At 39.3% G+C, this 16,364-nt stretch overlaps 3 protein-coding genes across 3 annotated transcripts; all 3 read left to right on the top strand.

Moving 5' to 3' along the window:
- Window positions 1-1,547: 1,547 nt before the first annotated feature.
- Window positions 1,548-4,171, top strand: enkd1 (enkurin domain containing 1; the record flags this gene model as incomplete). The annotated part of the gene is made up of 7 exons (XM_083783822.1): window positions 1,548-1,637; window positions 1,954-2,181; window positions 2,552-2,715; window positions 2,807-2,962; window positions 3,066-3,202; window positions 3,348-3,484; window positions 4,011-4,171. Exons 1-7 carry the CDS (start codon window positions 1,553-1,555, stop codon window positions 4,169-4,171), a joined length of 1,068 nt encoding a protein of 355 aa, XP_083639948.1. The 5' UTR covers window positions 1,548-1,552.
- A 524-nt stretch (window positions 4,172-4,695) lies between these two features.
- polb (polymerase (DNA directed), beta) lies at window positions 4,696-12,030 on the top strand. Its single transcript, XM_083785000.1, has 14 exons — window positions 4,696-4,872; window positions 5,200-5,257; window positions 5,619-5,685; window positions 6,217-6,291; window positions 6,388-6,446; window positions 6,792-6,841; window positions 7,455-7,506; window positions 7,634-7,688; window positions 7,777-7,849; window positions 7,934-8,004; window positions 8,092-8,178; window positions 9,946-10,022; window positions 10,158-10,297; window positions 10,440-12,030. Exons 1-14 carry the CDS (start codon window positions 4,812-4,814, stop codon window positions 10,532-10,534), a joined length of 1,020 nt encoding a protein of 339 aa, XP_083641126.1. The 5' UTR covers window positions 4,696-4,811; the 3' UTR covers window positions 10,535-12,030.
- A 448-nt stretch (window positions 12,031-12,478) lies between these two features.
- dynll1 (dynein, light chain, LC8-type 1) lies at window positions 12,479-14,996 on the top strand. The gene is made up of 3 exons (XM_083783631.1): window positions 12,479-12,587; window positions 13,665-13,807; window positions 14,603-14,996. The coding sequence occupies exons 2-3, from the start codon at window positions 13,676-13,678 to the stop codon at window positions 14,738-14,740; spliced, it is 270 nt and encodes an 89-aa protein (XP_083639757.1). The 5' UTR covers window positions 12,479-12,587; window positions 13,665-13,675; the 3' UTR covers window positions 14,741-14,996.
- The last annotated feature ends 1,368 nt before the right edge of the window (window positions 14,997-16,364 follow it).

Genomic DNA, 16,364 nt, shown 5'->3' with positions numbered 1-16,364 from the left:
CAAGTGCTGATATGCCCTCAAAGCAATCAGAAAAAGGAACAGTCCTTGATTTTTCAAAGGGGGTTCTAGTACAAGAATTAACACAGCAACCAATGGTCAAAATTAATATATTTCTTTCATGTTATTGCCCAAAATTGTAGCTTGTAACTTGAGTAGCTAAGCTACAAAAATGACCCAAAAGGTAGCTGAGCTACTTGACGAGGTACACAAATATGAATGTAGCTAAAATACCACAAGCTACAGCAAAATGTAGCTCAGCTACGTAGCTCAGCTACATGTAGCTTAATACTCCCCAACACTGCATGTGACGGGGGGTTTTCATGATTCTGAATCCACACTGAAAACACTCCTTGGCCTAAAAACGGCCATAGCCGTCATCACAAATGTGATGAGGTCAGCACAAATGTGATGAGGTCAGCACATTTGGAGTGGCAAATGGCCATAACTTTTTTTCACAATGTTTTCGGTAGAGCAGGCCTCTCATTCTGGGGACCATAATGACCAAATGAATATTTTCTATTCATTTTTCTATTCAACACAAATAAAAAGTCACAGGTCCTGTCCAATTTTGGGCCTGTGGCTCCCCAGCTATAATGCATAGTGAAGTGTAGCTTAGGCCTACAAACAGAATTAATTAGGACTGGTAGTGGTAGTGGTAGGTAGGAATACTTATATATATATATATATATATATATATAGGTTGGTTGTGGTTATATAATTATTGTCCATACATTAGTGTGGCTCCTGACTGTGTCGCATTTATTTTGGTGGTGTAATGAAAGCATTCCTCCCGCAGAGGGCAGTGGTGTCACGCTGGTACCCTGAATGACTGAATGGGACAGTAAAGCTAAACCACCTACCTATTATGAGCATGTGACCGTCCACAAAGCTGTCTAATGCGGCCGCACCAAATGTGCGTATCATGGCCAAATTACAAAAAATCTAGATGACCAAAGTATGCCGCCTACAAAAAAAACATACTCCAGGTAATGGACAATTTTAATGAAAATAACTTTCCATTCATTAGCCATTTCATGATGTGTACGTTTGTACCGTACGGTTGCCATGGTGACGATCGTGTCAAGTGTTGTTGATACTACTGCGTCATCAATCTGCGAGAACAAAATCGTCAGTTGGTCAACAAGACATTCCAAAAGGTATCTTATTTATTTATTTATCCTAACGCAAACTTAAATAACTTGTTCCAATATTTTACAAATTGATTGTAGAAAATAAGATTGATAAATAGTTTTTATTTATTCCAACGTTTTCCAAATACGATTATGGCATGAATGGCATGCAAAGCAAAGCTAATTTATCCATGCAGGCTGCAGAAACGTTGATTATTTGGGTTTCCAAACATACCGGTAGATTTAATGTGCTATAATGTATTTATAATATTTTTGTATAGTCTCATAGTAGGCTATTAAGTGATATCAAGCAATATTATAAGCTCAGTGTGAAAACCTTCCTCTAATCCAGTAGATATTTTGTATGCCTGATTATTGCCTGTAAATGTGAACGTCCACTTTATTAATTCCAGCATCTTCTGATGTGTGAGGGTCCTTCGATGATATCTGGGCCAATTCCCCCAGATCCTTCTCTTTTTCCAGAGTACTACAAACGTCCCAGCTCTGGTAAGGTCATGCCAGTCTGAAATCACCTCAATAATTGTAATTGCAATTCAATGTGAGAACATGGCTGTTTTCTGTACTGTTTGCATGTGTGTGTGTGTGTGTGTGTGTGTGTGTGTGTGTGTGTGTGTGTGTGTGTGTGTGTGTGTACGTGTGTGTCTGTGTGTACGTGTGTACGTGCGTGCGTGCGTGTTTGTGGGTGCATGCGAGTGAACATTTCAAATGCAAATTATTTGCAAGTAGGCTACCTCAATCAGGCAATGTATCTGCAATATTAGAATTGTAAAAGATACAGTATGCGTCTCTTTCCTTCCTGCAGCTCGAGGACGTTTAGAGGGAAACTCTGGTGGGACTTTGTCTTTAATCTCAGGCCCCCTGGCCCCGGACCCTGTGTTGTACCCTGGCTGCTACAGTGCTCGAACCCCTCCTCGTCGCCCTCGCATTGGCCCTAATGCCACCCATATTCTGGAGAGAGGACAGAGGGGCGTTGTCGGGGCACTACTCAAACTGGATGGTGTCCCCTTCACTCCAAATGTCCCTAAAGAAAGTATGTCAAGCTCTCTTGTTATACAGAGCTTTGTATTGTATTTCCGTGAAGTTGGGCATATACATTTTGTTATAGGTGATGATTTGTAGCAACCTCAGGATTTATAGTTGGAAAATTAAGCTTGTCTAAAAATGAGTGCATCTCTGTAGAGTCGGATGGATAAAGATGAATAAAATGTGGATCAGTATGTAATACTCCTGTTGAATCTGTTTACATAGACTTAAAATATCACAGCCCAACTGTGTTACTAGTAGTAGTCCTTGACTCCTCAGTCCTCACCTATAACAAGTATTTTCTTTTAAACTCTGTTCAAATAGCCTGTAAAGGAAACCAACAACTTTTCTTACAATTTATGTTTGTTCCATTTCAGAGCTGTTGGTACGTGACCACAGAAAAGACAATGTGCGTAGACTCAGGGAGATCCAAAGGCGCTGCAAAGAGCAGGAGGCTGAAAGAGCATGCTCCCGCCCTGTTCCTGTCAAAGCACTCTGGACCTCCAACAAATACAAGGATGTCCCATCCAGGGTCCAACAGGTAAGGAAGTCTAATTGTGGTAAATGAAAATCCTAGATTGAGTTATACTTGCTCATGTTTTATAATTCAGTCCTCCTGCTTCTTAATACAGGAGACCAGCCCAACTACCAAGCCACAATGTCAACATTTCCTTAGGGCCCACTCTAAATGTGGGTCACCGTGTCCCCCTAGACCACATAACAGCTCCTCACCCTCTGCTCTGCAACGTCCAGCCTCTTGTAATTCTTCAGTGAACCAAAACCTGCAGGTGAGACTAGCCAGTAGCCACTAGCCAGACTCTTTCTTATTGTAGATACCCTCTGTCAGGAGCTGCACATGTTTTTTGTTGCTACAGTTGTTCTCATTTGCAGGTTCAGGGGAAGGCCGTGGACTTTATAAACTATAATGCTCGGACTGCGGGAAAGACAGTGCTGCGTCGGTCTCAGTCACTGACAAACCTCAGAGATAGATCTGTACCCAGTGCAGTAAAGGGACAGGTTCCACAGTAGTGAGTATTCTTCTTTCACTCATATTAAGCTGCAAAATATCTGATTTACATTCCATACATTTAATTGGTAAATCTCTCTGATTTGTATTTCTGACTGGCTTTTCTCTTTGTTGATATTTATTCCTTCTGTCTCTCTTACATGCAGTCTTGAGGAGAGGAAGGAACAGTGGCGTAGAGCAGAGGAGGAAAGGAGACGGAATACACCTGATCCCAGCGTCCCTACTGGTCACACCCTGATGCCAGAGCAAGAGAGACAGGAAACCCTGCAGTCACTTAAAGAGGGTAAAGTTTCAATTATGCTCCACCGCACAATGGTGTTGCTTGCTCACATTGCAGTATCAATACCGCAATGTGGAAATACACTGTTACAAGTAATAGTCTGGGTTAAAAATGTAATGTATAAAAATCATTTGAAAATAGCAGATCTACAAGCTCATTGTGATCTTGTAGATCGTCTATTTTCAAATGGCCGAAGGGCTTTAGTGGGTAATGTATGTTTTGAAATAATAAACAAAATATACAAAGTAACTATAGTAAAGTTTTCAAATAATTGTAGTGTAGTAAAAGTATAATACTTTTACTTCTACTCCACTACATCTCAGAGGCAACTCTGAGATGTAGTGGAGTAGAAGTAAAAGTACAGAAATTTGGAAATACTCCAGAAAGTAAAAAATACCTCCAAATTGTACTTACACAACTGGACTCCGCCGTGCTATGGACTACAGTGTATATTCTGCATCTATACATCTCATCACGAATCTGTTCATTTTATGGAATATTCTGTGACTCTGTGTCTGTTTGTCCACAGCCCACCAGTCCATGGTGAGTGAGCTGCTCTCTCTTCCTGTCAGGACAGACACACTGAGCATCCGTTCCCGCCGCGCTCAGCTGGATAGCAAGCTGTCTGAAATGGAGGAGGCCATCAAGATATTCTCCAGGGACAAAGTATTCATCAAAATAGATTCATAACACAGACCAAAAAATAAAGATTCCTCTCGGTTTTGTATTTACTTTATATATTTTAGTTTTATTGTGGGTTTAAGTTTTATTTTTGTGATTTTTTATGATTAGGAATCGATGATTGAATGATTTATTCACCTGTGTGTGTGTGCGTGTGTGCATGTGTGTGTGTGTGTGTGTGTGTGTGTGTGTGTGCGTGTGTGTGTTAACTCTAGATTTGAAATTGCACCATTAAAACGTGTCATGTTTAAAGAATAATGGAATCAGATGTGTTTCTATCAATCTCTCTCTCAATCTCTCTCTCTCTCTCACACACACACACACACACACACACACACACACACACACACACACACACACACACACACACACGAAGCATGATGTGCCGAAGTGTCACACTCTATATAAGGACACACAGAGTCCCCCCAGACTAGAGTAATAAAAGGGGTCCCACCGGGTCCCACCCTTAGGTCCCACCCCCATACGTGGTGACGTATAGTCATTGTTAGCTTCCTTTGACGTGCTGCTGCTAACGTGCTAGCAGCTAAAGACTTGCAGGACATTTGCTTCCTAATTCGACTGGTCAACCACACAATATATAGCAACAACATATTTACCATTATACGATCAAGTGAAGGACTAATCAACTATGAGCAAAAGGAAAGCACCTCAGGAATCCCTGAACGAAGGGATAACAGACTTTCTAACCGGTACGGGGAGCATACTTTGGTCGGACGTATTCATGTCTAATGTCTGCTAGCTCTCTGCTGTTCACCAGATTGTTACTTAAGTTGCGAATTGCAACACAGAACAAAGATAGATTTATTAAAAGATAGTATTTTAGGGTACAATGTTATGTTTTCAGAAATGAAGAAACTTTAAGTAGAAACTGAAATTTTCAGGCTTGGGGAGATATTGAAACCCCATTTGGTCTTGTAATTTACCCCCCTCCCCCCCCCAGCAGTACCTAGTGGCAATCAACCGAAACTAACAGAAAAAAAAGATGTTGGACTGATGATGAGGTTTTTCACTTACAGAACTGGCCAATTATGAGAAGAATGTCAACAGAGCCATACACAAATACAATGCATACAGGTACAGTCATCCAATATGTGTTTTAATATTGTCCAGAGGTTAGCCTATCTATCTTGATTCTTAATACACATTTTAGTTTTGGGTTGTGGTCATTTCTCAGAGTTTATTAAGCAGGAACAATAATGAAATTGCTTATTACTAGTCTATTCACAATTCCTTTCTTTGATGAATTGAGTATGAAAGAGAAGGACCCCAATGGAAACAAGCCATAGTGCTTTTTTGGTTCTAAATCATGTATTAACAGACCTTGTATAACTGTACTCTCCCGTGCCTGTCTCTGCAAACTGTTAAGTATTCAATCAATCGATCAATCTTTGTTTTGAAATTAAATATAATATGGTATCTTGTGTCCTGTGTTTAGGAAAGCTGCCTCTACCATTTCCAAATATCCCCAGAAGATCAAAAGTGGTACAGAGGCTAAGAAACTGGTGTGTACAAATACAGACTGACTTCAGCCTGCTGTGATTTGTAGTTGGTTCATGATTACACTACCATCTCAGCACAGGTGGCACAGTAGACTATACAGTATAATTGATGCATTCAATGATGCAGTGCACTACAATGTTATACCATGAGAATGATAATTATAGTGAATTGGGATGGCATGCCTGAAGAATGGATGGGATTCCTAAGGAGCTGTAGAGTCGACATTCTGCATATCCAGTGTCATGCGTCATAGAGGGAGGTCAGTGGGGTCACTAGGTGACTGACCAGAGACTCTGTATTGATGTACTGGGATTGTTAAGCTTTTCTAATGAAGGTTGACGCGAGTCCACCAAGATTCCTCCATTTAACCAGAGACATAGCTTGACAAGGATGCCCTTCTGAGAATGTGATACCCTCTACTGTAGTGTGAAGACAAGACAGTATGCCAAATGACATCGATATGTTTGTCAGCAGAGTGAAGATGGAGGTGTGCCATGTTTAGAGTCATCACTCAAATTGTCATGTTTCCACAGGAAGGTGTGGGAGCTAAAATTGCAGAAAAGATTGATGAATTCTTGCAAACTGGCAAGTTAAGGAAACTGGAGAAGGTGTGTCTGGGGAAGCATTCATCAGTTTTTTTCTTGTGCATTACATTTTTGATTGTGGCTTAACATTTATGGCTGATGCGTATATTTTTCCTCTAGATTCGTAATGATGACACAAGCTCCTCCATCAATTTCCTCACCAGAGTTACTGGAATTGGGTATGAATTCCCAGTCCAATATCGAAACTCTTCATACATTGTGACCAATTAAAATGCTGTTCATTTTATCCATTTTATTGAAGATTTTCAAAAATGAAATGCAGTGATAAAGACTGTAAACCAGACAATGTAACTGTCTTTCTTGATAAACAAGATACAAATAAGCACAGTATCACATACAGTACAAATGCAATAAAGGATTCAAACAACACACAACATAGAATGTTTTCTATCTGGAACACTGAGGGTGTGGAGGCAGGGACGTGTTGCATTTAAGATGGTCATTTAAATATATCCCTTAGTTTCTTGCAACTAACTACTTTTTCGATTCTACTTTTTTCTCAGTCCTGCGGCAGCCAGGAAGTTCTTTGATGACGGGGTGAAGACACTAGAAGGTTTGTTCTGCAGCTGTTTTCAGTTCACATTGGCATCACAGTAATTTGATGAAAAGGCTATTATGGTTTGACGGAATCGACGCACGCAATTTTGTGAACAAGGCTGCCGTAATAAAACATGTTCTTAGCCTGTGATATGTAAAAACATTGAAAAATGTATTTTGCCTACTTTGAAGTATATGTCTTCCACTTGCAAAAACAAGATATAGCTAATATCTGGAAGTAATCATTTATTGTACAAATAAGACGGGGTCTAATAACGGATGTTGTATGAGTTACTTGTCTCTGCAGTGACTACATAAGTATAAAATTAAAGTTAATAAATGTAAAATATTTATAAAATCCACGATTGCTATAGGCAGCATAAAGATGCAACAGTTATCGTAAAGTTGTACAATTCCAATATTCGTTGCAATGATGAGTTATGCTGACAAATGCAAAACTATAGCTCTGGGACTAATACGTTCTACAACGCATCTTTCACTTTTGTTTCATTATTAACTTTAGTTAATAATGAAAAATGTAATTATGCTGGCCTCTCTAGCATAGTTTTTTATGCATCATATGTTATGAGAATAGAAATGTATATAGTCTATCTTTTTTTCTATTTTAGATTTGAAAAACATTGAACACAAGCTAAACCATCATCAACAGATAGGACTCAGGTAAAAATGGAAGGTCTTCTACATCAAATACTATATAGGCGTGTACAGGCTTGAGCTCTGTAGTATGTCCTTTATTTCCTTATGTGAATATAGAAAGTGTGACAGAGCTTCCTTTTACCTCTGTCAGGTACTTTGAGGAATTTGAGAAGCGGATTCCACGATCTGAAATGCAGAAGATGGAAGTGAGTCATTTAATTGTTTACGTATTTCTGGGTGACTGTTCATAGTTTTACATAAAGTGGCCTTACATTTGTGCTTGTGCTTGTTTAGGTTCTCATTATGAAGGAGTTGGAAAAGGTAGCCCCAGAATACATCGGAACCATTTGTGGAAGCTACAGGAGAGGTGAGAACATTCCATTTAAAGATATTGCAGTTTGCTTCTGTCTGGTATTGTCTTTCTTCTTACATCCATGTTGATGATACCTAGGTGCTGAATCCAGTGGTGATATTGATATCTTACTGACCCACCCAGACTTCACCTCTGAGTCTGAGAAGCAGGTGAGGGCAATTTCTACAGTGGCTTGAATGTATTTCATACCAACACTCAAATTCCTTTAATTCCAAACTTCCATTTGTTTGTTTCAGCCCAAACTCATCAATGCTGTTGTGGAACACTTTGAATCCATTGGATTTGTGACAGACACTCTGTCCAAAGGAGACACCAAGTTCATGGTGAGGCCTCTGCTTAATCAGCTTACATGTGGGCAAAACCCAAATGCGTTTGATAGTGTAATTGGTAATGCAATTAGTGCTGTAATGAAGTCGATATGCCCTCACTCCACTAAGCACACGAGCCTCATGACCGTGTTCACTATGTGATGGTTTATTGCTTTCATAGCAGGAGTGGGCAACTATTTGTCATTGGGGACTACATGAGAAATTCAGATTGCTGTTGAGGGCAAAACTAATTCATATCCTAACCACACCCTATCATTACATTAGCAATATACCGTATGAGCTGTATACATTGTTTAATATGTATAATATTTAACAAAAATACAAAATGTATATAATATACTACAATAACATGAAAGTAATTATACAACAGTTGGACACTTCAATATCACATCTTGTATCTATTTGTACATTTAAGTCGGTGTAATTAACACAAGGAAGATTGCTTCTTCTGCATGTTTTGTCTCAAAATGACGACCCAGGTTTTAGTCTCTACAGGGACAGGATTCTTACAAAGTAGGCCCTGAGCATGGCTGACAATCGCTGTAGTCATTGTGGTGCGTCTACAGTCTTCACACTTTTTCACACTTTCTTCAGCTCTCAGCCAAACAAAGTGAGCAGCAAATCAATTGTCCCATCGCAGCGATGGGACAATTGCGATCTGATCAGGTCAGTCGCTGTATCTGCTGTTCTTGCAAATCAGGGCCTTTATTGCGTATGAGTGGGTGAAGGCCCACACCATCAGTGAAAAGATACTTCAAAGTCCATTACTTATGAAAGACCTTACATTTACTGTCAAATATTCTCCTTTTAGCACTCACTTGGACAGTGATTTTACTTTATTTGGACAGGACAATGCATATTAATGGACGTCACATGGACGTAAATATGCCAGATATAGCACAGTTTCTAATTTTCATCAGGAAAACACAAAACGGAAAAACAGACAGTCAAACAGTGGAATACATTTACATAACATTACATAGGGAACACAGCATAAAAAAAGAAATACACCTAAAATAATCATGAATGGTTGCAGCTTTGGTTTTCAAGCAACCATTTAAATACCAAGATGCTGAGTTGCATTAGCCTCGGTACCAGGCTTTCATTTTTGTTGGTGCAAAAATTGAAAGCCTGGAGGAACGCATTGGCCGCTCTGGTCTAAAAGTGGGAGTCAACCCTTCCGGGTTGGGCGTCGCTCCAAATGATGTGACGTAGCACTGCACTATGGGGGAGAGGAGGGGCCGGGGGTGACGGACAGATCGATGAAGATCCAATCAGGGCGTGCGCAAATCTCAGCCGCGACCCGCCCCACTAGACCAGAAACCTAACACGTTAGCTCAGGCTAGAGTTGCATGAACAAACATGAGTGATACACGTTATGTCCCCAGGACAAGGCTTGTAACAGAAGGCAAAGGTGCATTTGCCGCAAGGGCTGCCTCAGTGGCCACTTTAAAAAATCTCTTTTAAAGACTAATTTCTACTTCTCCCGTATTTCCTTTGCTTGTTGCCTGTTGTTTTCTGTTCTGTTGTCTGCAAAACACTTTGTAAACTTGTTTTTGAAAAGTGCTATACAAAATAATGTATTTATTATTACATTGGATCAGTGCTTTTCAGATGTGTGATGGTGGTACACACAAATGCACGCATTCATGCACAATGCATAAACCTGTGCCTTCAAAATAAAATGAATTTAGACCTATTCTCTGATTAACAGGCTGGTTCTGGCCTGCGGGCCGTTTAATGCGCATGTCTGTTCTATAGGGTGTTTGCCAGGTGCAGAGAAATAATGAAGATGAAGATGAGGAGGAGGAGTACCTTCACAGGCGTATTGACATCAGGTGGGTACTCGCCTCCTTTTATATTTTGGTATTAAACTTCAAAGATTTAGTAAACATGTTTATAAATCATGGGTGTCTATAGTTTCTTGTTAAATCTGTACCCATTTATCCCTGTGCTCTCCTGGCTGTCCCAAGGATAATTCCCAAGGACCAGTACTACTGTGGTGTTCTGTATTTTACTGGGAGTGATATCTTTAATAAGAACATGAGAACTCATGCTCTGGAGAAAGGCTTCACCCTCAACGAGTACACCGTACGGCCACTCGGGGTCACCGGTGAGTCACTGTCAATTTTCAACAGACAGCAATTTGGACCCTGTTTCAATTTGATGCAACTCCTACCTGTCAATCAAGAATCAATGTCTCTTTCTAATTTTGATTTGTTATTTCTACTCTGTTATTGCTGTCTGTTGTGTAGGAGTGGCAGGCGAGCCTCTGATGGTGGACAGTGAAAGGGACATCTTTGAGTATATCCATTACAGATACAGAGAGCCAAAGGACCGCAGCGAGTGAAACAAAAAAGCAAATTTATCTGCTGGAGAAAATGTTAACAAAACAACTGATTACCTGTAAACAAAAAGTGTAAAGCATGTTCATGAATGCATATGTGTTGGTGTGTTAGTATTCCTTGGAATATTTTTTATTTACTTAATGTTGGAAAGAAAGGAGCTGTGATGGTTTTTTATTTATATTTTATTGGTTTTGGGTCAAACCTTAATATAATTTTACTTAAAAAAAGAAGTAAATGCTCAAATTGTCGTCTTTAACACTATTAAAGCAGTTTCCCTGTTTTTTTTTGCCAGAGGTTAATTGAGCATTACCGTGACAAATAGTTTTCCATGTACACAAAAGCATTTTTATTCATGGTGTCCCTGCAACACCGCTTTATCATATACCAATTTGACTGTGAAATAACCTACATAATACACTGTCTTGGTTTAGCCACACATCTCATTATTGTGAAATATTTAGCTGTTGCCTTGTTTGTTTATCTTAGCAACAGTCGGTGCTTCTGAGACGACTGGGCTGGAACTCCTTTTGGTGTTAGCACTATGTTATGCTTTAGCTATTGAAAAATAGCAGATCTACAAGCTCATAGCGCCACAGAGTGGCGCGCTACGAGCTTGTCTGCTATTTTTGAAAAATCGAAGAACGACTGACATAGAAACATAGCTTTTTCAGAAAACTTCAGAAGACATTTTTAGAATCTGATCTCAGGTCATAATGAGCGTCACATATTGTATAGCTCTGTGACATTTGCATGGGGTAACCTCATCATTGGGCTCGGTGTGCCTCAACAGTTTTCAGTGTCATTATTTCATAATGAAGTATAGGTCAGATGGATATCAACCACTGGCTGCCTTCATTGACTGAGGTTCCCCAGGGCTCTATCCTTGGCTTGGCCATGTTGGCCAGGTACTTTTTTTTCAAGATGAGGTAGAAAGCTTCTATTTTTTCTAATGGTTTGCCTCATGTGACGTGCCCAAAATACACACTGGTAATCCCGCCAGACTGATACTGTATTGTTTCTGTTAAATCCAGGTAAATGAGAGAAACTTGAGATTAATAGTGTTTCCCTGTTCCATGATTAATTTTAATGTAATGTCTTATACACTCACATGGTAATACTGGAACTTGTAAGTCTTGTGTGTTTTATGCCAGTCATTGACATGTGGAATACCTTGCATGTGCCATTTCCCTTATGCTTTATAGACATTTGTTCCATATTTGCGAATATATTGGTGTTTATTTTAGTATTTTTATAATGTTGGGTGATGTTATAGGAGTTGTGTTTTTGTGTGCTTTTGGTCAGCATATTTGTATTTTGGTAAAGGGTTATTGTTGAGATATATCCTGTTTCCCAACTTTAATCTTTCAAGTGACACCTTTAACTTGATGGCTGGAATCATAAAGCGCTGTGCTTGCATGTGGCAATCTTTATGTCCAAGAAATAGCAATACATGAAAGTGTATGAGTGAAATAAATACATGATGAAAAGGTTTTAATACTGTTTTCCCCAATCTCAATTCAATAATACATTTTGTTCAAAAAGTAATGTCCATGACCAATAACTCATTTGTGAAAAGCTACTTTCTTCAATTAGCTGGTGGAAATACTGTACAAATAAAGCATCAACAGTAAATCACAGTTTACCCTAAACTGTCACAATCTTCAGTGAAACGAAAAGGCACCTTTAAAAAGTGTAATATTATGGAATTTAATCTTTGCTTCTGTACAGTATCAGAAGCGGCCAGCGTTTGACTTTGACGCTATAGCTATAGGCGTGAACATTGTTATTTACTAAGGTTGTCAGGGTAACGAGGCTATAGACGCAAGGCATGATGGTTGGAAACAAAATGCTGACAGAAATACCAGGGAAGACAGTCCTAAATGGACCAATGGCAGTGCGAAGTGCATTAATAGCAGCCAATGGGATATGTTCAACACAGCATTCTACGGCAGTCACACACCCACATTACTTTTGTGTCAACCACTTCGCGGGAGTTGTCGCTTAGAGAAGAATCGCCTCTTTAAAGAAGTCAAGCAATCTACGAGGATATAATAGGTAAATCAAAAATCTATATGCATCTAAATAGCAGTTTGTTTCAGCTATAAATGATATACATTTGAATACATAACAGTCAAGTCCGTAGATGTGGTCAGTGAATTGATGGCCTTTTTTCTTTGCTCAAGCTAGCGTTTCGCGTTCATATTTGCGTCCATTCATTGCTGTGTGTGTGCACGGTGGCGTGGTTCTCTGTTATATCCCCAGCTCAGGGTCTTAAGCCATTTTAAAAGTCTATAAATAATAAAGTCTTTATTTGTTGCATTATTTGAGCAGAGACGCGGTTAAACACGCGTGTTTGCTTATTTTTTAGTTTTGCCGAGTTGCAGTGCAATCTGCAATACAGCCTGGTGTGAGGACTGTGCGCGTTTTATTTTACACCTAAAGAAAATATACGATTGATCAAGTGTCCTCCTGCGTATCCATAGAAACTACGGAGCATCGTAGAGATGCTGTGATGCAGATGGAAACTGTTATGCAACACGAGTATATGGCCAGTTTCATTGGATATCATGTGTTGCTTATTATGTAACATTAACTATAGCTTACTCTGTGCATGAAATGGCATTTCTTAAAGCTGTGATTCGTGACTTGAATTGAACTGCGGTCTCGCGCATGAGACCAAATTTCCACTGTTGTTCTACTACGGCAACACCCGCTTTACTTAGTCAGGGGAGATGAGCTATGAGTTTCATGCTTTACTAGTTGTCAACCAGTAGGTGTCATACCTACACGACAGACGCAGTCTAAAATTCTCAACAGAACAGAAGAGTAGGGAGAACGCCTCAAATGTATCCGTTTTTATTCTGTAGTTTTTCTACCCTTCCATTTACTGAAAACTACAATTTATGTGAATGATTGTTCCGATTCAACTGATAACATAACATAACATAACATACCAGTCCAAGGTAACACGTTAACAACCCTACCATGCATGTTGGCTAAATTTACGCTTTTATGGTGGCAGCTTTAAAATCCCCAGCTCAGAAATGTATCGTGAAGAACTAGTGTCTAGTGAGTAGCATGTCTGCACTAATGTGAAGTTTAATGCCCCCTACTGTTTTTGGTTTCTCACAGCAACAACAACCATGTCTGACAGAAAGGCAGTGATCAAAAATGCAGATATGTCTGAGGACATGCAGCAAGATGCAGTGGAGTGTGCCACACAGGCTCTGGAGAAGTACAACATCGAAAAAGACATTGCTGCATACATCAAAAAGGTAACGACTATTCACTCACACTCCTGCACAGTAAAAGGCCAAATGTACCCATACATGTGCAATTTGTACTCAATTACAAATGGATAAATTAACACTTAACACAGATTTTAGATTCAATATTTTTTACACTTTGTTACATGTTATATACGAGTACACGATAAATATTTTGTGTTTAAGTGTTTAAACAATAAATTAAGATTTCTATTATGCCTGCTTATTTAAATTGTGAAATACTAATTATATGCACATAACTAACCAGTGTATTGCATTAGTCAAAACATCCAATTGTGGCCCAGGCCGTAGCGTAACGGTCTGGGCACCGGACTAGTAATCCAGTCGCAGTGTGCCGCGGGTTCGGCTCCCGGACCCGACACGGCCTTTACTGCATGTCATCCCCCCATCTCTCTCCCGTTTCCTGGCAGCCTACTGTCTGTCCCTTCAAAAATCAATAAAAGGCGTAAGCCGCAAAAAAATATCTAAAAAAAACAAACAAAAAAAAACATCCAATTGTCATTCACCTCTTATTTGCAGTTCTGTTATGGCAATGGTAGTTCATTAATGTCATATACACAAGGGCACCACTCTCTGTACATATGCTGGCAATTATAATAAAATGAAGGCTATTTGAGAGCCTTGATTTATATTTTTGTCATAGCCTTAAACCTGACATCCCTATTTTGAGAACATCTATGCGAACATTTCAGAAATGGCAAAAAATACCCAAGCTAACAAAATATTTTGCATGGAACTTGGGCTACAGGTGATTGACTGGTATTGTTGGTCTCCCCCTCACAGGAGTTTGATAAGAAGTACAACCCCACCTGGCATTGCATCGTTGGGAGGAACTTCGGCAGCTACGTTACCCACGAGACAAAGCATTTCATCTACTTCTACTTGGGCCAGGTTGCCATTCTGCTGTTCAAGTCCGGCTAAGAGAAATGCACTCCTATAACACCAACTGACCATTATTTACTGACTGATTTTGACAGAAAGGCTCTATCATTCCTGATAAAGGGGCACTGCCTTTTTCTGTGCTGCTTTCCTACTTTGAACTACTTTGTTTTTGGAGGAGAAAAAAAAGAAAAACCCCATGGCCATATGAGAAATGAAACATGTATTTATTTTTTGTCTTTGTTTCATTAGGTGTGACCAATTTTTTTTCTAATTAAAGCATTATGGTTTGGCTGTCTAGGAGCATTATGTAGTGGTCGTTCTTTTAATCACTGTTGTACACCACACATTCAATTGAGATTTGAAGTTAGCCCGGTTAACCCTTTAAAACAGGGAAATAATTAGTGGTGCATTGAATATTCGGCCGAAAATGGCAAATGTAGCTTCGGCCTATTCGGCTTCGGCCCCAAAAAGCCGAAAATATATCACCGAATAGTGTATGCAATTAATGCATTCAAAAGTACTGAAAATGTTTTATGACCCATAGTGATTATTCTTTAACCCATACTGGGCAGGAACCCCTTTTGGTGTTTAAGCACGTTATGCTTTAGCTATTGAAATAGCAGATCTACAAGCTCATAGCGTGGCAGTGCTGCACTACAAGCTTGTAGATCTATTTTAGAAAATCTTAAATTTGGTGCAACTTTCACGTTAAACAAACCTTTGCTTCTGGAGTTCCTGGAACTACATATACATTTTGGGGTCCTTGACATGAAATATTGAGCACCACTGTGGTGCCACCACTGATACAGAAACAGGTTTTTCAGAAAACTCACGTCCGGCATAAATGGGTGACTTAAGTTTTGCAATCATGTCTTTTGCCATAATCGGGTAGCTTTATGACCAATGGTATAGGAAAAATATCATTTGGTTTTCGGCCAACTGTTTCCTATATTTGGTATTCCCTTTCGGTGCATCCTTAGAAATAATGTAATTTTACCTGGTGTATATAGCAACTTTTTCAGAACTTGGATTTAAGTGGTTCTAAATTAAAAGGCACTTTCAGATGGGTCCATGACCAAATACATATTTTGGGGGTCCTTGGTACAAAAGCTTTAGAACTATTGGGCATTTATAAAATGCAACACTGGTAAAGAAACTCTGCTCCAATGGTTTGATTAAACGTTTTGATCAATTGAAACATTGAATAAACAGTGGAGCTTTACCATGGATTGTTTTCAGTCCTGTATTTGTCCAGCACCTCAGTGGATGTGCATGTAAAATCTACCCCAGATCTTAATGGGTTAATTTGTAAAATGCCTGAACCAAGAAAGCCAATGGATATCTGTAATAACCACTACAGTTTATTTCAACTAGGTTAATAAAAGCAATGAATTCAAACACTGCCATTACATAACTTAATAGCTTAATTTCTAGCAAATTAAACATTGCCACCGTCTTCCAGTGACATCGATGGGGAATACAAGCTAATAAAAACTGCAGGCTTTGTAGTCCTGAAAAGTTGCAATGCGAAAATGGAAGCCATCGTTCTCACGATAATGAAAATCTAAACATTTTTGTAAAAAAATATGTTTAAATAATAATCTGCCTAATGATTAGGTCACTGGAATACAGTTTCTAAACTGCCCACAGCCCTCCTATGAGA

Source organism: Protomyctophum parallelum (assembly GCF_964188405.1).
Source record: "Protomyctophum parallelum genome assembly, chromosome: 15".
Classification (NCBI taxonomy): Eukaryota; Metazoa; Chordata; class Actinopteri; order Myctophiformes; family Myctophidae; genus Protomyctophum; species Protomyctophum parallelum.
The sequence above is the reverse complement of the archived record's forward strand: the minus strand, read 5'-3'. Positions and strand labels throughout refer to the sequence as shown.

What these genes read in the sequence shown, in the direction of transcription:
- dynll1 (XM_083783631.1), top strand. Translation starts at nt 13,676, where the DNA reads ATGTCTGACAGAAAGGCAGTGATCAAAAATGCAGATATGTCTGAGGAC. An exon ending in TTGCTGCATACATCAAAAAG is followed by an intron (nt 13,808 to 14,602) that starts GTAACGACTATT and finishes TCCCCCTCACAG; the next exon opens with GAGTTTGATAAGAAGTACAA.
- polb (XM_083785000.1), top strand. Translation starts at nt 4,812, where the DNA reads ATGAGCAAAAGGAAAGCACCTCAGGAATCCCTGAACGAAGGGATAACA. An exon ending in AGTTAAGGAAACTGGAGAAG is followed by an intron (nt 6,292 to 6,387) that starts GTGTGTCTGGGG and finishes TTTTTCCTCTAG; the next exon opens with ATTCGTAATGATGACACAAG. An exon ending in AAGGAGACACCAAGTTCATG is followed by an intron (nt 8,179 to 9,945) that starts GTGAGGCCTCTG and finishes TCTGTTCTATAG; the next exon opens with GGTGTTTGCCAGGTGCAGAG.